This window comes from Vitis riparia, chromosome 3 (assembly GCF_004353265.1).
Source record: "Vitis riparia cultivar Riparia Gloire de Montpellier isolate 1030 chromosome 3, EGFV_Vit.rip_1.0, whole genome shotgun sequence".
NCBI classification, from domain to species: Eukaryota; Viridiplantae; Streptophyta; class Magnoliopsida; order Vitales; family Vitaceae; genus Vitis; species Vitis riparia.
Window position 1 is genome coordinate 19,585,328 of NC_048433.1, and position 22,395 is coordinate 19,607,722.

General features: G+C 30.4%; 2 protein-coding genes across 2 annotated transcripts; both read left to right on the top strand.

Annotated features, from left to right (window-relative positions):
* The first annotated feature begins 4,340 nt into the window (after positions 1 to 4,340).
* LOC117908616 (VQ motif-containing protein 22-like) lies at positions 4,341 to 5,556 on the top strand. The gene is made up of 2 exons (XM_034822274.1): positions 4,341 to 5,002; positions 5,336 to 5,556. The coding sequence occupies exons 1-2, from the start codon at positions 4,380 to 4,382 to the stop codon at positions 5,346 to 5,348; spliced, it is 636 nt and encodes a 211-aa protein (XP_034678165.1). The 5' UTR covers positions 4,341 to 4,379; the 3' UTR covers positions 5,349 to 5,556.
* A 3,384-nt stretch (positions 5,557 to 8,940) lies between these two features.
* Positions 8,941 to 11,539, top strand: LOC117911471 (probable pectinesterase 8). The gene is made up of 5 exons (XM_034825866.1): positions 8,941 to 9,354; positions 9,439 to 9,610; positions 9,842 to 10,048; positions 10,581 to 10,840; positions 11,276 to 11,539. The coding sequence occupies exons 1-5, from the start codon at positions 8,954 to 8,956 to the stop codon at positions 11,427 to 11,429; spliced, it is 1,194 nt and encodes a 397-aa protein (XP_034681757.1). The 5' UTR covers positions 8,941 to 8,953; the 3' UTR covers positions 11,430 to 11,539.
* Positions 11,540 to 22,395: the final 10,856 nt, after the last annotated feature.

Below are 22,395 nucleotides of genomic sequence, written 5' to 3' on the forward strand. Positions count from 1 at the left end.
TAGGAGAAATAGATGATCTAATACTGGGATTTTTTTTTTTTTTTTTTTTTTGTATATTACTTAATTTTTTTAGCTTATTAATCATCTTGGTTTGAAAATGGAGATTGTAATTTGAAGGACAAATTTTGAATATATTTGCTATGTTAATAAGAGAATTAGAGATATTTTACTTCAAATATGAGAAAACATTGGCCACAAACAATTTTTATAATGAAGGGAATAGAAGTCAAAAGAGAATTTTCCTCCAATATTTTTATGTTGTTTTAAAGGAAAAAAATGATGAAAACATTTTAAATTTTAAATTTTTTATTATTTTTTTTAATAAAGTTGAAGGACCTAATAAAATTTGAATATGATTATTTTATGTTTGATTAAGAATACCATTAAAGTTTTTTAAAAAGTATAGTAATGAGACTAATCACATAAAAAAAAGTATGAAATAAACTCAAAATTGAACAAAATTTTAAGATTTATTCTATCAAATAAACCAACCACAAAATCCCTTGGAATTATATTATACTTACATCATAAACATATATTTATTAAGGTTACGTTTGGTTGGTGGAATAGAATAAGATCGTGTGTGTATATATATATATATCTTAAGATATCATAACATATTAGATAGAAAATACATATCTTAAGATATAATTTTTTATAAAACATAATATCCTAAGATAGTGTATATGTATATCTTAAGATATCATATCTTATTGGATACGAAATACATATCTTAAGATATGGTTTCTTATAAGATATGATATTTTAAGATAATATATCCAATGAGATATGTTATGTTATATTTATATTTGATTTGTGAAATGAATAAAAAATAATATGAAATATATACATATAGTAATATTATTTTATGATATATTTTATAAATATCTTTTTAGTTTTTAATGTTATGAGATTAATTAAGTCTATTTTTTTTTTCATTTTTTAAAATAGCATGTGAATGATAGACTTCAATTAGTCTTTTTTACTTTGAGAGAGAGAGAGAGAGAGAGAGAGAGAGAGAAATGTGTATACATTAAATATGTAAGTCCTAATCTACTAAGCTTATCCTTCTACCTTATATTAAAATAAATGTCATAGTCCACAGTGCCACCTATGGTCAACTGTGATGTACTTATTTGGTGCCTACCTTTTTTTTTCAGCTAACCAATCTAAAATTAATAGTGTGTCATCACCTAGCAATTTAATTTGGACTGTGATCCAAGTGGGCCATGTGGCATGTGCCATGGTACATAAAGTGGGTCTTTCTTCACATGATGAATTTATTTATGTATTTAATTTTTTTTAATGATGGATTAGATCAAATGTTTGTAAATTTTTTACTTTGTCTTTTAATATTCTTTCTATAATTAAAAATTTTGAGCCAATCAAATATTGTCGCATGGCAAATTATGTCATCGGCCGTTTTAGGTTATTATAGAAAATTATTGAACGGATTTTCATTCATTCTTTAATTAATTAGGATCACATGCACCTGAAATTATTGGATAACATGTATTAATTATAATAGTAAACTACCTACCAAATTCATTATCTATCTATCCCTCTTTATGAATTAGCTTTTTATCATAAGAAATAATTTCCTTCATTCTCTCTATGTTACATTTTATTTGGGTGGTTAAAATGAAAATGAAAAAATAAAATTTTTAGGACCCATTTGATAATTGTTTTTGAAAAATAGTTTTGAAAAATAGTTTTTTGATTTTTGTAGAACAAAATTTGTTTGGAAACCTAAAATATTTTAAAATATGTTTTAAAAATAATTTTTATGTTTAGTGTTTTATTTTTAAGTATTCTATATGTTTGTAAAAATAACTAAAAGATATTTTTAAAAACATTGTGTTTTCTATTCTTAAGAACAGAAAACAAAAAATAATTTTAGTTATCAAATGTGTTTTCTGTGTTTTTTTGTTTTAGATAACAAAAAATTATTCTAAAAAAAGTTTCCAAACATACAGTTAGGTTCTATTTTCATATTTTTATATATTCATGTTAAATTTTCTTTTCTAGTTTTAAAGGGTATACGTTTTTTTTTTTCATATTTTGTACGAAAAAACAATTTACTTTTGAATTTTCAGTTATTTGTTTTTCTATTTTTTTTATGATTTATTATAAATTTTTGGTCGAATAAAAAAAACCAAAATTTTTATTTTTTTAAATAGAAAAAATAGTATATTGATTTTTCTTTATCTTTTAACATTTAATAGAAATAAAATATTATAAAAACAAATAACTTAATGCTTAACACTATTTAGTTTTAAGCTCTATTTAAAATTAAATAAAAAAAAAAAAACCAAACACCATTTTAATTTCAAACTCTTTGCATTTGATTTCTAACATTTGCCTCAATATCAATATTTTTTATATAAACTTACTTTTTTCAAATATACTTAATATAATATATAAATATATCCTTAATTTTAGAAGTTAAGAGTAAAAATTTATTTCACAACTATTACTTCATTTGCTATCTAATTAAGAATGAGTTGCCCGCTAATAGAATAACTTAGGTGGCATTTGTTTTTCGAACTTAATACTAAATGCAATTTACTTTCATATTTCAACTAATTATTTTTAATTTTTTTAATAGATTTTCACTTATTTATCTATATTTTTAACTAAATAGAAAATATTAAATACATGACTTTTTACTTAATATAAAAAGTTAGATGCTTCACACTTCTAACTCCCAATCCTCACACCTAACTATCATTGTGAAAAAACACATAATTTAATAATATTAAATTATACTTAAAATTAAGTTAAATCAAATTCTATTTAGATTTAAGTAAAAAAAACAAATATCATCTTAATTTCTTGTCAAAGATGTTAATTTTTCATACATTATGTTGATGTATGAATATGTTTACACTTCTTTTCTATACTTATACACATACTAGATTTTTATTATCATTTTACTCGTAATATTGATCATATGAGCTATTTCGAGATATATCTTATCTTATTATAATTTGAATATAATACTATATTTTGAAATGTTTAATCCTTAACTTTATCCTTCTTCCAAATTTTAAGCTTTTAATATATGTTCTTTTCAAAAAAGAAAGGTTAAAAAAAAACAAAAAAAAGAAAAAAAAACCCTTTCAATATTGAAGCCCTTTTCAAAGATGAGTTCCAAAAGGCTAGCTCATGAGTCAAAGAGATGGGGTTTCTTTTCTCTTTTTTTTCTTCCATTAATGGAATGAGGCCTTGGACGTGATGAAGTTTGCATATTTCAATACGAACATGCTTATAGATTAACTTAGTTTTCATTCATGTAGATGCCCTTCATTGATGGCAATATGCTAGTTGACTCTAGACTCTAGACTCTAGAGCAATGCATAAAAAATTCAAAGTTAATACCCATGGAAACTAGTAGGGCCACTAAACAATATGTAACATAATTTAGTTATAATTTATGAAAATGAAAAAAAAAAAAATTCTTTTTGTCAAACTTGGTGAAACATATTTGTTTATATTCAATTTAATTTTGATTAAGGGTATTTTTGACATTTATATGAAATAGAATTGAATTAATACTTGCTTTTGTTATTTATTGTCTTACGTACAATACATGTGTTGTACATCCATTTTATATGATTGTATAATGATTAAAAATCAAATATAATTATTAAAATTAATAGGAATAGTAATATAATTGAATTAAAATGAAAATTAGAGGATTTGTTTTTGTATGAGTATAATAAATGTTATATATCCATTTTGTGGTGGATTGCAAGTTGATTGAACATCAAGTCTAATTATTTAAATTTAATAATTGAAAGGAGTTTTTAAAATAGTTTGAAAATTAATTTTAAGAATTAAAAATTTAATGATTAAGATTGATTTTAAAATGTGTTGAATAAATAGAGGATTTTAATTTTTAACCCAAAAAAAAAAAAGAAAAAGAAAGCAAAAGATGGTTGGGCCTGATTTAGGGAGGTACATGGTTGTTTCCTTAAGACAGAAAAAAAAAACACTAAAAAGAATTGTGTGAAAAGACTTCCAAGTCATCCAAAGTCACCACCCAACCACCACCACCAGTCCAGATGCTGACGTGGCCCACCGGGATGATGGTGTCATCGGGACAGCAATGGGTGGTTTGCTGTTTCCAGGAACCACCCTCTGTGGTGGTCTTCCTTCCAGAAACCCACACAACATGCCAAACATTTCCCACGTGACATGTCACGTGCCATCTTACCTTTCCCCTTTGGAATCGCTCGCTCGGAAATCAACGGCCCTGATCTCATGCCAAAAGTCTTAACTTTGACCGGACTGCAGCCCTTCGATTTATATAAATACCACCAACCGCTCCTCTATTATTTCCTCTAAAACCCTAACCCTTGCGCTTATCCTCCACCATGTCCACCCCTACAGACTGGGTTCAATTCTACCCCAATTCTAGCCACTTGGCACCTCCTGGCCGTGCCACGTCATCCACCCAGTCCCCCGACGCCGCCGTCGGCACCACTTCTTCTTCCCCCCCTCCTGGGGCAGCGGCCGGCGCCGCTGCTACTCATGGTGGTGGTGCTCACCTGACGCCGGAGGGCCGGGTGGCAAAGCCCATCAGGCGGCGGTCCAGGGCGTCCCGGCGCACCCCGACAACCCTGCTCAACACGGACACGTCCAACTTCCGAGCCATGGTTCAGCAGTTTACCGGCGGCCCCAGTGCGCCCTTTGCAGGAGGCAACCAGCACCACCACGGCGCTGTGCCGGGGTTCGCTTTCGGCCAGAGGGTTAACCCCAGCACTGCCGTCATGGTGCAGCCGTCCATGTACCATCTACAGTATCACCATCAACCGCAGCAGCAGCCGCAACAGCCGCAGTATCAGCATCAAAACTACATGTTTACATTGAATAATACCAGCAATACTAATAACAATACTGCCGTAGCTTCCGGTGGAGGAGGCGGCGCAGGTGGCGGAGATATGTTTTTTCAGAGGCTGAGCAGCTCAAGAGCTCCAACCATGGAGGTTTCAAACGGGTATGTGATGGATGTGGGTTCACGGCAAGCTGCTTCTTCTTCTTCCAATGAGAACAATAGGAGTAACAGTTACATATTCTGAGAGGGACATAAAGAAGAAAAAAAAACAAAAAACCCCAAAAAAAAAAGAAAAAAAAAGAGTTAGGTACTGACTTGTCTTAGGGGAGAAAAGATTGACCAAAGCTTGTTGTATATATCACCCTTATCACACTCTTGAATATCACCCAACCCTAGCCACATAGATGATGATGATATAATATATGGTATTAATTAGGTTAAATTATATATATATATTTTGTCTTTTGATTTTTTTTTCCCTTAATTTTGTTGCAGATTCATGTTTTGATCAGGACCTGCACCTATGAAGGTTGTTGTTGTTCTTGATGTTTGAGGCCCAAATTTGGAGACTTAATTTCCAAATTCTAATGGAAAAGTGATGCTTGGTCTTTTGGTTTTGGAAATGATCACTTTGTTTTACATGGGTTGCCTTTCCATGACTTGTACCTTGTTTCTTTATTGTATTTATGAAAGGAATTAACTTTAAGAATGATTTACATTTCTATAAAATTAAGAATATTTACTGTATTATATCTAATTTATCGATGATTTAATACATAATTCCAAAATAAAGGGTGGGACAAATCATACACGACTCAATGAATAAATTTCAAACTTGTGAATTGGAATAAAAATGGCATTTGGCAAGTCATTTTGTTCACATGGAAAATATAGAATTATACACGTGTGGGATGATGATGAAGGTGGGGAATATGAGTTTTGGGCAAGTTGGGGACGGTGGGTTTGGCACTTTAGTCATTAAAAATTAGTATTGAAAAGGATTGATATGAGTGGGAAATGGGGTGGGAAGAGGGGATGAATGGGAGCCTGCATTGGGGCCCAAGGAGCATCAAAAGGAGAAAATTACTCTCACAAAGTCAATTCTATACTAATCTTTCATATGTTTCAACTAATGTAGGTGCCTTTTGATTCACTAAGATTATATCAATCTTTTTTTGGTTTTCTAAGAACATTATTAGGGTTTCCTTATTTTCAACCTTATTAAGGAAATTAGGCCTTCAAACACGTGATTTTTTTTCTTAAATCAGTGTCCACATTTCATAGTGTGAATTAAGGTTTTAGTTCAAAGCGCTAATAAATGAATCCTTGGAAGCCACTTTTGCTTTTGACGAATACGTAAGTCTTGTTTGGTAACTATTTTTTAAAACAGTTTTGAAAAATAATTTTTGAGAACAACTTTTGAAAATTGTTCTTTAATATTTTGTAAAATAAAAATCTATTTGAAAAATTAAAACATTTTAAATATATTTTAAATATTTTTAAAAATCATTTTTATGTCAAGTGCTTCATTTTTAATCACTTTACATGTTTGTATAATTATTTTTTTAAATAGCCCTTAAAGAACAATTGAAAATAACTAAAAGATGTTATTTGAAAATATCATATTTTTCAATTTTTTAGAAGAGAAAATAGAAAACAATTTTTTGATTGTCAATTGTCTTTTTCGATTTTTTTTTTTTGTTTTGAAGAACAAAAAACTGTTCTCGAAAATAGTTTTCAAACAGGGCATTAAAGGTTGTTTTTAGGTTTTTGAAAAGTTTTGATGAGAATTCAGTGTAAGGTGTAAAATTTATTAAAAAGAGATTTTGTAACATGTTTGAAGTTATAAATATTTTGTTTAGATACACAAATTGAATTCTCTTTTTGGATGAATATTTTCTAGAAGACGTATGACAGGAGTTACAATCGACTCAAATTGACACCTAATATGAGACTCCTTTGAAAAGCACCATGGTTCAAAATTCCTTTCAAGAAATTAATGTGTATAAGAGAGCGGTTATCCAATTGAACACATAGTAAATGTAGAGTTAGGTTAAAAAAAATTGTATTTTTTCAACAAAATAATATATATACTATTAGTTTAAGATAGATAATTTAATTAAAATGAAGATGACTAGGAAGGATGGTGACAGATGAAAAGTAAATATAGTTTGTTGGACAATTCAACTTATTACCATCCTAAATATCATTACTCTAAATGATGGTCTACTTTATTGGTCCTAAGAAACCTCTAGCTAATTATTTTCAACTATATCATCATGTTCATTCTTAATATCGTCATTGTTGACGTCATCGTAGTGAATAGTATCCCCTTTGAAAGTTTATAATAAATCATAAAATCAATATTTTCTATCATGAATTTACAAATAATTTAATCAATATTTTCTATCATGAATTTACAAACAATTTAAAAGTCTTTTTATGCTATGCCTTTATTGAAAAACTTAAAGATTAGATAGCCGATATTGATTACGATGTAGTTATCGTAATAGACTATTGCTCCTAATATATATATATATAAAACGATGAATATCTTTCAATCATGAATTTATAGAAATTTCAAAATTCTTATAATTTACATTTTTTAAAAAGTGAAGATTAGGTGTTTGATCATGTTTTCACCAAACTAGTCTTACCAAATTTAATCATTTCAACCAATTTTACAAAACTTTGGGGACCAAAAGCTTCCAATACCACATCAAAATTGCCAATTTATTTTTTGAATTTTTCAATATAATTTTGGGGGGTTTTTTTTTTTTGATCCAACTACAAACTTTTTATCCATTCTTATCACAATTCAATTGCTGTCTCAATTGGAATCTGAATGATTATGCAAAATGGAATCCAAATGATTATTTCTCATAATTTTGTAGCCAATAATGTTAAAAATGTACAAATTTCATTTCAAAATCCAAATAATTATATACCTCTCAACATCATCAAACACCCATGTGGATTTTCGTTGGTCTGGCGCCAACTCATACATTTACGGCACGCGTGGCACGTGATACAATGACTCATAATCACAATTATATTTTTGTCAATATTGGAATGGAATGAGAAAAAAAAAAAAGAAAAGAGAAAAATCTCACCGTTTATGCATTTGGGCTTGAAACTTAATGGGCCTTTTCCAGACAACTGGGCCTCAACTCTTCCAACAAAGACCACATCTCCAAGGCCCATTAAATACATGTGACTTAGGAAGCAACAATTGTACTTCACGCTGAAGTTTGATCTCCTCTCATCAGACTTTGCAGCTAAACCCAATCCTAATTACCCATTAATGGGGGCAACTAATAGCTCAAAATCAAAGACTCTGGTTTGATAATGACCGAGTTTAAGCTTTAGTTTGAACACTCAACTTAATATACATTGTTTGTCTATTATCTAAACGGTCAAACTTTTGAGTCACAATTGATAGTTTAACATGGTATCAAAGTTTCAGTTTATTATACATTAAACACGCAAATTTGTTGAAGTTTTTTGTTAACACGCATGAACAGTATAGAAAAGGACTAATTCCCAACGGAAGATTCCCTTCTCTCTTGAAGTATCACCCCATTTAAGTTTGGTAGGTTGGGGATTTTTTGGAAGGAAAATAAAGGGCTATGGAGATTTATCTAACGGTTTATGCTTCTAAGTCAATTGGTAGCTTATCGCGATATCAAAATTTAAGTAAATTTATGTGCATTTTTTGTATATAATTTAGAGGGACACAATGGTTTTATCATTGCAAGTATCGCCCATATTAAGGGTTGTGTTGATTTATCTAGTAGGTTAAGTTTTTGAGTCAATTGGTAGCTTAATAAGGTATCAAAGTTTTTAAGTAAATTTAAGTAATATTTTTTTTAATATAATTTAAAGTGAAAGGGTGGTTTTTATAATATAGAAAAGGACTTCCAAATGGTTGCCTTTTCATTGCAAGCATCACCATGATAAGGTTGGTAGGTTGGAGATTTTTCTCAAGAAATATAAAGGGACAGGGTGGTTTGCAAGGCATGCCAACAGACCCTTGCACTTCAAGTGCATTTCCTCCCAATTCAAATACCCCATCTCCTCTCAACTCTTCCCTCCACGACCATACTCACAAAAATGAGTCTCAAAGCCATCTCTCTCCCCCTTCTCTTTGCCATATTTGCATCTCTGGCCATGTACACGCATCTCTCTCTTCCAAACAACCCTAAATTTGTTAAACACCTCATTGATCTTAGCCTGAAAACCTTCTCATCATCACCCTTTGTTTCAACTCCCATGGTGTACTCCGCCCTAGACTGCGGCCTCCACCGCCATAAACATCACCAGGACAGCACCACAGGATCCCTTTGCGACGATTTTCCGCCAGATTTCCCCCCTCCAGACACCAACACTACCTCAATTTTATGCGTCGATCGCAACGGTTGCTGCAACTTCACTATGGTGCAGTCTGCAGTCGATGCAGTCAGTGTTCTTAGCCAGAAAAGAACCATAATATGGATCAACTCTGGAGTTTACTAGTGAGTTTATGCTCTTTTCCACCATTTTTTTTCTCTTCGTTTTCAGTAGTATAGCTGTATACATAAGCACCTTCATGACTGCAGTGAAAAGGTCATTATTCCAAAAAACAAGCCAAACATCACATTTCAAGGACAAGGGTTTGCTTCAACTGCAATTGTGTGGAATGACACAGCCAATTCTTCACATGGCACATTTTACAGTGGCTCAGTTCAAGTTTTTGCTGCCAACTTCATTGCTAAGAACATTAGCTTCATGGTGAGATACAGGCAAACAGTATCATGTATTCATCTGGTTATCTTAGAGTTTATTTGACAGTGATTTTAGGAAGTCTTTATAATCTTTCTAGGACTTGGTCACAATTTTTTTCATAAATATTTTTAGTACCAGAAAGATTAGAACCACGTCCTAGTATTACTGTCACACGGATTCTTAAAAATGTTGATATCTACTAGGAAATATGTGTTGATTCTTGTGGGGATATGGTAGAATGTAGCTCCAATTCCGAAGCCAGGTGATGTTGGAGCACAGGCAGTGGCCATTAGGGTGGCAGGAGACCAGGCGGCGTTCTGGGGTTGTGGCTTCTTTGGATCCCAAGACACGCTTCATGACGACAGGGGTCGACATTACTTCAGGGACTGCTACATTCAGGGTTCCATTGATTTTATTTTCGGAGATGCAAGGTCATTCTACGAGGTAATTTTATGCTGTGGAAAGAAAAAAATTATGTTAAAGAAAATAATTTTTTTATATTTTATTTTATTATGAAAAATATAAAAAAATAAACATAATTAAAATTAATTAATAACTTATATATTTTTAATGTAAGAGTTAAAATAAAATAAATGAGTTTAAATTAGAATAAAATACTAATTTATTGATTTTAAATTTATTTCTTTCTTCAATTTTTTTTTTCTATTTTCTTTTCCTAGTATTTTTCCTTAATTTTTTTGGAAATCAAATAAAGCATTAAGCTCACAAGCCACTTAATTTATACTTGTTCATGATCAAAATATGAAGGAACATAGATAAAAATTAGTCAATTTTCATTGAAGAATCACTCAGACTCATAACAGCATTTAAAACCAATTAATAGAGTTAGTAATTAAATTATGCTTGTTAATGATCATACGTGATGCATGAAAAACAATTTAAACTTAGGTTTTTTTTAGCTTATTGTTATTGTTACAAGCCTATTGATCCTTTCAAGATTGATCTATTAATGCAGAACTGCCAGTTGATTTCCATGGCTAACCCAGTGCCAGCAGGATCAAAGGTGATAAATGGTGCAATCACAGCACACGGCAGAACTTCCATGGACGAGAACACCGGGTATGCATTTGTGGCCTGCACTGTGGGTGGGACTGGAAGAGTGTGGCTTGGTCGAGCATGGAGGCCCTTTTCTCGTGTTGTTTTTGCTTACACATCCTTGTCTGATATCATCGCCTCTGAGGGTTGGAATGACTTCAATGACCCGACCAGAGACCAGTAAGTTCTGATTTAATTTTCTTGACATTCCGCTTCAATTGCAATCTCCTTTTGGTTGCATACGAGTCTTTAAAACCATGCTAAATCAATAATTCTGTTGAGAAATCATTCTTGAATATATTTTTGTAACTTTTGACAACATGTTTGACAAATTTTGATGGAATAATATTTTAATAATTTATTTTGAAAATGGATTATTTAAATTTTGGAATAAATTTAAGATGGTTTAGAACAAATCTATTTTTACTTCTCGTCGAGGCTTTGATATAATGTTAAACTACTAATTTGATCCAAAAACCTAAACCCGCTATGTATGTGACTTGTGTCGTTATTTTCTACTTTGCATGAGACTATGATACTAATTCACCCGAAAACTTAAACTCTATTTAGACAAAAAGAAAATGAGAACTGAGTGGTGTTGTTTGTGATGAACAGGAGTATTTTTTATGGGGAGTACATGTGCAGAGGTCCAGGAGCCAATACAAGTACGAGGGTGCCTTATGCTCAGAAACTCAATGACACACAAGCTTCTATCTTTCTTAACGTGTCTTTCATTGATGCAGACCAATGGTTACAACCTTATGCATAATGGCTTCCTTTATTTCTATGTAATATGACAAGTAATTCATTTCTTCATTCTTTGATCTTATGTTAACCATTTAATTTATTCAAATATTAATGCAAATTCAAAGTGGCAAATAGATACTGCATTCTTTTATCTGTATCACTTAATTTATTGTATTGTAATGATATTCTATTGGCTCTATGAAAAAGAAAAAATTAATTGATTGAAATGGTTGAAATGATCCCAAATTTGTAAATCTAATCCCTCTCATGTTTGAATTTAAAAATTAACTCATTTTTTATACCTAAATGTTATTCAACATTTTGATTATTTACATAAAAGTTTTAAGATATTTTTACAAGAAAAAAAGTGAAGATATTTTTGTAAAAAATGGACTTTTTAGGTTGAAAAAATGTGGAGGGTTAGAGCCTATTTGATTATGTGATTAAAAAGAATTTTAAAAATTCATAACACTATTTGATCATCGTTCTCTGTTTTCAGTTTTTAAAAATAAAGTGAAATGGAGAATAATTTTTAAAGAACAAGTAGAAATTGTTTTCATGAGTTTTAAAAAATGAAAGGAAAACATTGAGGCCTTAGATTTGGCCGTAATATTCATAACAATTGTTTCAAATTCTGGTCCTAGTCCACTTTGAATGTAAATAATTAAATCTTCATCTGGTATGGTTTCTTTGAGGTAGAGAGCATAACTGCTATACTTCTCATTTTTAACACATAGTTATTGATGCTCAGAGCACCTTTCTTTAATGACTGTCACCTTTCTTTAATGACTGTAGCATGAAACGTAATTGAAGAGTTCTTACCTTTGAATTTGAGAATTTTTTTTTTCAAGAACACCACATACTTCGGTTGATGTTTGGCAAGGAACCACATGACCATACATAGCCTCAGATATTGAAGCAAAAATCCAACTTAGCAAGAATTGATTTGAAATTACTCGTTGATCATAATTTGGATTAGATGTAGGTTGTCGATTGAGATAATCTTGTGCGTTTTGATGAGAATTTGATCTAGTCGATGTGCTCTTGCCGCTAGTAATACTTGAGATTACCATATTGTGTAATTGCTCATTTCTAGTTTCATCAAGATCAGATGAAACGTAGAAGAAATTTGTCTTGTAAATATTAAGGAAATTGTTGATGAGTTTCTTGTCAGAGATTGGAGTCCTCGTGAGAATGTTTTTGATGCAGAAGGATTGTTGTGATGAGTCACCATTTTGGACGTGAGTCAATGGAGCTTTGATACCATGTTTGAGAGATTATCCGTGACAGGTTTGAGAATTCTTTTAGAAACTTTCTCCGTACATATTAAACTGAGTTTGAAAGAGATCTAAGCTAGCTAAGGGTGAGTTTGAGAATTCTTTTTGAACTCAAGTCAAGTTTAGGATAGGTTCATGTATTACCCACCTTGCTCTAATTATATATAAGATTAAATAAAAAATAAAATTATTTATTTTTTTAATTTCATTTTTTAACATATTTAAAATAAAAATTTAACTTTAGTTCCTATAAAAATCAAATATAAAAATTTAGTACTCCATATATTTATGTTTTTTTTTAAAAAAAAATAATGATAAATTCTATATTAAATATAGTAACTTTTATATAACAAGAGTAGAGTTACTTAAAAATTAGTTTTAAAATTTTAAAATTTTGATAGAACAATTTTTTTTTTAATTCTTTAATTTTTTTAATAGGTTTTAAATATCATTACATGAATTTGAAAATGTAAGTATAATTTATATGAGAGTTACTTTTTGTGCTTTTTGAAAAACGGTAAACAAAAAGTGCATCCAAACGCACTTTATTTATTTATTTATAAATTAAATTTATTCTAATGCAATTCAAATCTAGAAAAATAAAAACATTTAAATTTATTTTTGTATATATTTTTTAAATGATTGAAATGTTATTATCCTTTTGTGTATATATATATATATATAGGCTTATTGGAAGGTCTCATCGGCATGCATCCAATAAGAATTAAACATACGAATTTGCCAATTATAAGTTGGGTACTTCAACCATTCAACGATGTGGGCATCACAAGTATAAGTGGATCTCTCTCACAACAACAATATCTACACTTTTTTTTTTTTTTTTTTACTTTCAAAACATATTACATAAAAATTTTAGGAATAAACCACATGACAAAAAATCGAGAATCTAACTGTTAATTTTGAAATTGAACACCATAATAGCATTCTTCACATAAAATAAAATACCCTTCTAGAATTTCACATGAAATAGACTACTTTTGGTTTGTCAATTGGCACTCTGAAGACCTAGATGTGGTGAACTAATGTGAAGTACCTCGGGTCACCGTCTTCCACTAATGCAAAATTAGCGATCAACCTTTCTTGATGGGTGATTTTAGGAAATTGTGTAAGACATTGAGACACAAAGAAGGATTTGAAAATGGCCGCAAGCTTTACAATCCTTTTCACTATTCGTTTATATCTTTGCTTAGAGGTAGGAATAACAAGTTTGCTTCATTTGCCTTCTTCAGCATCAATCCCACCTCTTCAAGTGAATCAAAGTCAACACCATAATTGGAAGGTGTAGCAGAGTGTGGGCCAAGTAGTGGGGAAGCATCTACTACTGTAGTGGTGTCCTTTTCCATTGGAGAATGTGTCATTGTTGAATCGGTAGAGTGTTCCATAAATTGATTAGTAGAAGGATGAACGCCGATGTTGTCCTCATCATTGTGTGCTTAACATTTATTGGTGGTTGTGGTGGAGGGACTACACAACCATTTTTCACTCCATTGGATCGAGAATGTAAGGTGGCAATGTCTTGTGCCAATGACGAAGCGAGGGTCACAAGTTGTTCCGATTTTAGAATTACACGTGTTTCAATGGTCTAATAGATAGGGACATGAAGTATCAACTAACAAGGTCAACACAAATAATCATGGTACTCATGTTTGTGTGTGCACTTAAAAATTTCTAAGAACATGGAGTACCTCGGTTGGTTCATTGGAATGTGAGCATGTTGCTTCGTGTGGAGGTGCAACCATATGCGCAGCTGGTTGTTTTTGTTCTAAAACCTGCTCATACGTCAAACAAACATTGATGATTATGTTCGACACAAAAATTAATGATGAAACCAATCTTCTGCTCTACTCCTCGTAGTGGGGAAGATAGAAGGAGATACAAAAGGCGGCAGTTCTCCTTCCCAGGTTTCCAGTTTCGCCATTCTCCTGCTTTTTCGCGCTCTCATTCATGTCCAGTTCGTGACGCATTCAGCAGATTGACTCTGGATTGGTTCAAATTCCCTAGTTCTGCCATTTTCTCATTGTTGTTGTCGATGAGTTTTTTTATGGGAATAAAATTGGTTAGACAAATTGCCTATATCCACTAGAATAGGGAAGAAGACTTTCAAGGGGGTGTTTGGTACGTCGGAATAGGGAATGGAAATGAATATTTTGTTTCCATTCCTATTTCTTAGTGGATAGGGGGTGTTTGGCACACGGGAATAGGGAGTGGGAATAGACATCTCATTCATTTTCTCCCTTATTCCTATGTTTGGATAAATGTTAAGAAGGCAGAAATGAAATAAAAAATTATTCTGGCAAAAATCCAATCCAACTTATGAGTCGGATTTGCATTCATTAAAAGTAGGTAGTATTCTGATTCATTAAACCTATTTGATAATATAAAATAACCTAAATTACTATTTTACCCTCTTATCTTGTTCTTCAAACCCGATGTTTATCTTCTTTGTAAAGGTAGAGATCCATTCATCATCCACTTCTTATCTTCTTTGCAAAGCTAGAGACCCACTCATCATCTAATTCTTTGCAACAAGTGATTCTTCCAAATTGAATCAATTAAACCTTCCACGATATTTAAAAAAAAAAAATCAATTTCTAATTTATAGGGTTTTGGATGTTCATTTTGATTGTTGGATCTAGGATTCATCATTGTTTGCTGCAACTAGGTTCTGAAAACTCCCTTCTACATCTTCGATCAGGTTTACCTTATTTTCTCTTTCTTCTTCTACTTCTTTATATGTGTTTCTTCTTCTCTATAAATCGATTAATTTTTTTTTTATTAATTTATGTTTGGAATCTTTGATGTTTTTTTATCTTGTATTAATGGAAACCGGAGAGAAAAATTGAAATGGTTGGAAAAAGATTTTTCGATTTCACGTGTTTACAATATTCTTATATTTTTTTCTCTTTTTTTTTTCTTAGTAAAATATAATTCTATAGCTTTTTTTGCATGACAAATTATTTAAAATTTTGATAAAAAAAACGAATATTTAAAATTTTTTAAGGTTATGGATTTTATCGGATATGATACTTGTTGAAAATTAGAATAAATTTGAATTCTTTTATTTCCTATTTTGAAAATAGGAAAAACATTTGCTAGCTTTAAGAATTTAAATATTATAATAAATAATTTTTTTTTTGAAAAATATAATTTTATAACTACTTAAGCATGACAAATTATTCAAATTTTTAATAAAAATAATAATTGAATATTTGTGCATTAGGGTTATACGATTTTTTATGGTTAATTTTTTATTTATTAAGTATATATATATTTTTTAGTCTTATTATTTAATAACAAAAAACCTCTCAAATTTTATTTTTTAAAAATAAAAGTAAAAATAAAAAAATATTTTAAATTATATGTAAGGATATTATTGTAAATTTATTTATTTTTCATTTCCATTCCTATTATTATCAAACATTGGAATGAAAACAAATAATCATTCCAATCTTGCATTCCTAAGTTCATCCAAATGCTAGAAATGGAATCATCAAATTCATTCCATTCCACTAAGAAATAGGAAAGGAAACAAAATATTATTTCCATTCCCTATTCCGACGTACCAAACACCCCAAATGAATTTGATGATTCCATTTTTATAGTATTTGAATGAACTTAGGAATGCAAGATTAAAATCATTATTTGTTTCCATTTCAATGTTTGAAAATAATAGGAATGGAAATGGAAAAAAAAATAAATTTACAATAATATCCTTACATATAATTTAAAATAATTTAATTTTATTTTTATTTAAAAATAAATAAATTTTGAGAGTTTTTTGTCATTAAATAATAAGACTAAAAATATATATATACTCAATAAATAAAAAATTAACCATAAAAAATCATATAACCCTAATGTACAAATATTCAATTATTATTTTTATTAAAAATTTGAATAATTTGTCATGCTTAAGTTAGTTATAAAATTATATTTTACCAAAAAAAAAGAAAAAAATATATTTATTATAATATTTAAATTCTCAAAGCTAGCAAATGTTTTTCCTATTTCCAAAAGAGGAAATAAAAGAATCAAATTTCATTCTAATTTTCAATAAGTATCATATCCGATAAAATCCATAACCTAAAAAAATTTAAATATTTGTTTTTTCTTTTATCAAAATTTTAAATAATTTGTCATGCAAAAAAAGCTATAGAATTATATTTTACAAAGAAAAAAAAAGGAGGAAAAAAATATAAGAACACATAAATTGTCAAAGCTACCAAATACTTATTTCTTATTTGCAAAAAAAAGAAATAAAAAAACACAAACTTCATTCTAGTTCTCAATATAAGTACCATATCTACTAAAGTCCACAACTAGTATATCCTCCAAAATTAAGCCAACAAATCAATAAAAAGTTCATAGGAAATTGATGAAACAAAATCCAACCTAAAATTTCTATCAATCCAACCTAAAGACAATAAATCAACAAGGATGCAACATGGAGATTCATGGGGTTTAAAGAAGTTGTTTCACCCATTCAACCTTGAGATCTTCATCTAAATTGAACAAAAGTTTGACTTTCATCGGGTCATTCATAATAATTTGACTTAACTTCAATATGTCTAACCTATTAAGATTAAGAAGTTTCTCCAATTCACCAACCACTCTAATTTCCCTTTTCGTCTATTCGTTGAAGTTACCAACAAGGCTCTCTAATGCATTGCATGTTCTTGTCATCACATTAATTAAAGTTGTATCATCATTCTTTGCTATTTTCTTATGAGATTGTGATGAACATTCCATTCTTAAAGAAATATTAATCTCATGCCACATTGGTTTGAAGACAAGATAAATGATTAAGAATATATATCATTTCTTTCATTTGATGAAATGAATTATAGAATAGGGTCTACTTGAATTTTTATGATCACTTCCAACTATAACTCCTAATTATTTTCCTAAAAGCATCAATGGTAGCTACTAAAAAAGAAAGAATATATCATGCATTAAAATGTAATTCAGATAAAATACATAATATATTGAAAGCAAAAGAATATACCAATGTATCAAATAAATTAACAAGATGTTGTGGGATAAAAATACAAGAGTATTGTAAATATATTTACCTTGACCCAACCTTCAAATACATCTTGATCACATAAAACCATTTTCTTTGCATTGTCCCAAGAAAACCCGCTACCATGGGTTAACATATCCATTATGGCATTGAATTGTTTTTTTAAAGTCTTCACATGCGATTCAATATGTGGACTTGCTTTAAGTCCGTTGTTTGGAAGCTTTTCCTCTAACATCTTCTTCACTTGTAAAAATGCTCATGGTTTAAACCCATTATCACATTTTACCTTCCCTGAAACACACAACTCAACAAGACACTTAACCAATTTTTCATCCTCACTAGGAGTCCACACTCGTTTGTTTCTTCCACACCCCCTTATTTGACCACTTGATGTAGAATCCATCCTATGTTTCAAAAATATCAAATTATATAACTATTTATTAAGAATAAATATAATATGAAGACAATTATAATAAACACATGTCTAACTATATCTCAAATTTAACAATAGAAAAACATTATCAAATTCAATTCAAACTAGTTCATCATATAATAATCCATACAAACCATTCAAAATTTGCAAATGATAAGTCTAAAACATCAAACATAATTTTTCTCCTAAGATAAACAACATACTATAATGTCCTCCATTCATTTAACATTTGAATTGCAAAAATTTTTTGCCAAGCGCTCCATTGATCCGATGGTTCAATTATAGTTATTGGTTCACCTACAACTTGGTGGTCTTGCACATCCAACTCTTGTTCCAATGGGTCCATAGGCATCTCTTTTTTTATTAGATTATGAAGAAGACAACAAGCAAAAATGATTTTGCATTGTGTCTTTATTGGATAGAAACAAGGGCTCCTAAGTATAGCCCAACGTAGTTTAAGCAAACCAAAACATCTCTCGATAACATTTCTTGCTGCAGAATGCTTCATGTTGAAAAACTCTTCATGGGTTACTAGCATGTGTCCCTCTCTCCAATCATTGAGATGATATCTTTGCCCTCTATATGGGACAAGAAACCCTTTTCCATTTGTATAGCCAGCATCAACAAGATAGTAATAACCTAAAATGAATATTCCAAAACATATTTTAAAAAAATATATCATATATTAAAAAGAAATCAATTGTTTCTAAAAACCACATATTTACCATATGGAATTGTCAGTCCATTTCTCCTACTAATTCCATCTCGAAGCACTCGAGAATCAGATGTTGATCCCTCATAACCTGGAAATACATAATTAAATTGTATGTCTTGAGAACAAACTCCTAAGATATTTGTTGCAATTTCATTCTTCCTTGTTCAATATCTAGGCTTGTCTCCCTCAGGTACATTCACTTTAATGTAAGTTCCATCTAAAGCTCCTAGACAATTCTATTTAAATAAAAGCATTAGTATTGCTATAATATCAATTAATTAAACCTATATAAACTTAATTTATAATTTATATACCTTAAACCATTTCCATCTCTCATCTGTGGAGTTCTCAAAGACTGGTTCCGATTTTTTGAGTAATACTCCTTGTAGGCGAATGACCATATTCAATACTGCATTGAAATGTCTACTAACAGTTTCTCCAGACCTTAAGAATCGAAATTTTATAACTCGATTCTTTACATGATGTGCAAGAATATGCAAGAATAATGCAACCATTTCTTCTACATCAACATATTTTGAATCCTTTAGTTTACCAATAGTATGGAGCATAGAACATAACGTGGTGAAAGTATGTCTATCCATCCTAAGTTGCTCCATACATGCTATATCACTCCCATAAATCAATCAATTAAGATTTTCAACTCGCAAAAATTCTCTATTTGCAAGTCTTTCCATTAATGTTTGCCTCTGATAACGTTTCCTTGTAGCCGTACAAAGTGCAATAAGCATATTAAGTATGTTCACTATAATATATAGAATTAGGATAAGTTGTTCTCTTCTTTCCATCTCAATGAGGTTCATGGTTGTGCAAGAGTCCTAATCATAAAGAGGAAAAAAAAAGCATTCTATGTTTTTAATAGGAACAAAAAAAAGATTAAATATTATATGTTTGACCTCATTATTAATTTTCTATAAGCAAAGAAAAATTAATATATGCAAATTAATTTGTACCAAACTAATACTGATTTTCATACCTTTTAAGAAAGTTAGTAGCTTAACAGAATAAAAAAAACCAATTTAAATATAAAAAGGTGCTAGGTTCAAGGTAAGGATGTGATGCTATAGCAATATCCTTCTAGTGCAAGTGGGGCAGATACAAATAGGCAAAATTTATCATTACAATACTCTTGCATGGGAAATCTAGCAAAAATTAAATTAATCTATTGAACAAAACCATCTGTTTTGTTGACATTTTTGTACATAGTCAGAATATGTTAAACAACTTTAGACACCCCTACACTGCAAATGGATCAAAACATCAAATACAAGATCCATACTACCACAAATTTTAACTACCATGAGTTGACAATTTTTAGGGTTATTCCAAATGGAATAATTCCATCAAAGATTAGAGCAGTGAAAATTAGTTTTGAATCGAGTGATAAAAATGATCTGTTTTGTTGTAATTTTTAAGAAATGTTTCTCAGGTGCAATCTGAAGGGCCAAACTAAATCTTAGGTTGAGAGGTTGAGATGTTGAGAATTCAAGCTAGATGCAATATAGTATGTTCAATTATAAGTACAAATATAACATTATGATGTTCCTTTTTTACATAAAGCAGAGAAAATGTATTAATAAAAATAAAGATGGGAATAGGTTGAGGAAGGATAAGCTATCATTCAACCAAAAAAAAAAAGGAAGATGAGAGAAAATGACAACCGTCTGTGTAGCAGAAATATATCCACAAAACACCTAACATATAACCCAAATGATGCTGCCAAACCTTAGGGAGGAAGGGAATTCCCAACAGAAGTATGCTAAGAAAAGGCTCTTGCTGGGCCAACATGTCAGCTACTTGGTTTATGGAAGTAAGCTTCCAATGGAAAGAGCATTACAAGCCTCTAGAAAGGTCAATACTCTTGTAAATCCAAAAATCTAGTTTCCAATCCAAATTGAGAGGAACACCCAAAGACTCCCCTAGTCATTGACTCACAATGAGAGAAAAGGCATTGAAAAAAAAAAAAAAAAATCCTATAACAGGTATAACAAGGATGAAGCCTAAAAAATTTCACACGATAGACCCACAAAACTCCTACATACCCAAATTCCCAAATCAAACATGTGTGATCCATTGGATCAAAGATGCTCTATGATTTAAAGAACCTAAGAAAATAATGAAATAAGAAAAATCAAAGAAAAGGAAAAACAAATATGACAGTTGAAGCAAACACGATTGAACCAAACACTTCTTAAGTTTGTAAAAAAAAAACCTTAAGACTCCAAACACAAATCAATAAAAAAACGATCGATTTATATATAAGAAGAAAGACAAATAAAGAAGTAGAAGAAGAAAGAGAGAAGAAGGTAAACTTGATCGGAGATGTAGAATGGAGTTTTCAAAACCTAGTTGCAACGAACAATGACGAATCCTGGATCTAACAATCAAAATGAACATCCAAAACCCTAGAAATTAGAAATCAATTTTTTTTTTTTTCTAAATGTCGTGGAAGGTTTGATTGATTCAGTTTGAGAGAATCACTTGTTATAGAGAAGTGGATGATGAATGAGTCTCTAACTTTGCAAAGAATATAGAAGCATCGAGCTTGAAGAATGATATACGAGGATAAAATAGTAAATTTAGGTTATTTTATATTATCAAATGGGTTCAATGAATCAGAATACCACCTACTTTTGATGAATTCAAATCCGACTTATAAGTTGGATTTGATTTCTGCCTTAATCATTTTTTATTCCATTTATGTCTTCTTAACATTTATCCAAACATATGAATAAGGGAGAAAAAGAATGAGATGTCTATTCTCACTCCCTATTCCCGTGTACCAAACACCCCCTCACTATATCTCAATTAAGGTCATATAAAAGGGTATTTATACTAACCTTCAGGTATTGAAAATTAAAAAATACCCTTGAATTGTACTACGGGGGCCCCGCACCCTCCAACCTATCATTCACCCTTAACAATAAAAATTTAAGCTTGAATGACAAATGTCATCGTTCCACTCTACTTTACTCCAGCATTTGCCAATTTTTCTCCATATCTCTTTCACTCAATATAAGCCACATATAACAAGATTTTCATTTGGAAGACCTGAAAAGTGCTTTAGAAATGGTGATGAAGCAGTCGGAATGTTGTCTATTTTTCTCCGATTCTATTGATGCTTGGAAGTAGTGGTGCTTCTGGTTTTCGATGCCAGTAAATGTTGAACATCCCTTGTGCTTTGTAAGAGTATTTCCATCGTTTTTCTTGTTTCTTTTTCTAATTCGGGATGGTTACATTGCTTGATCGCCATTTTGTTTTGTTTTTTGAAAATATTGTTATTTTATGAGAAAGTATCCATGATAGGCCCATTTGTGGGAAAGAAGGAGAAAATTTTGATTAAAGGGTCAACAACTCTGTGCTGAGGAATTCTTGTGGTGTGGATGAATGGAATGGCAGTTCGGTAAATATTTGAACAAAATATGGCCGAAAAACAATCACAACAAAACTTCTCCAATACACCTCTTCTTGCCTTTTATTACTTAGTATAGATTTTCTAAA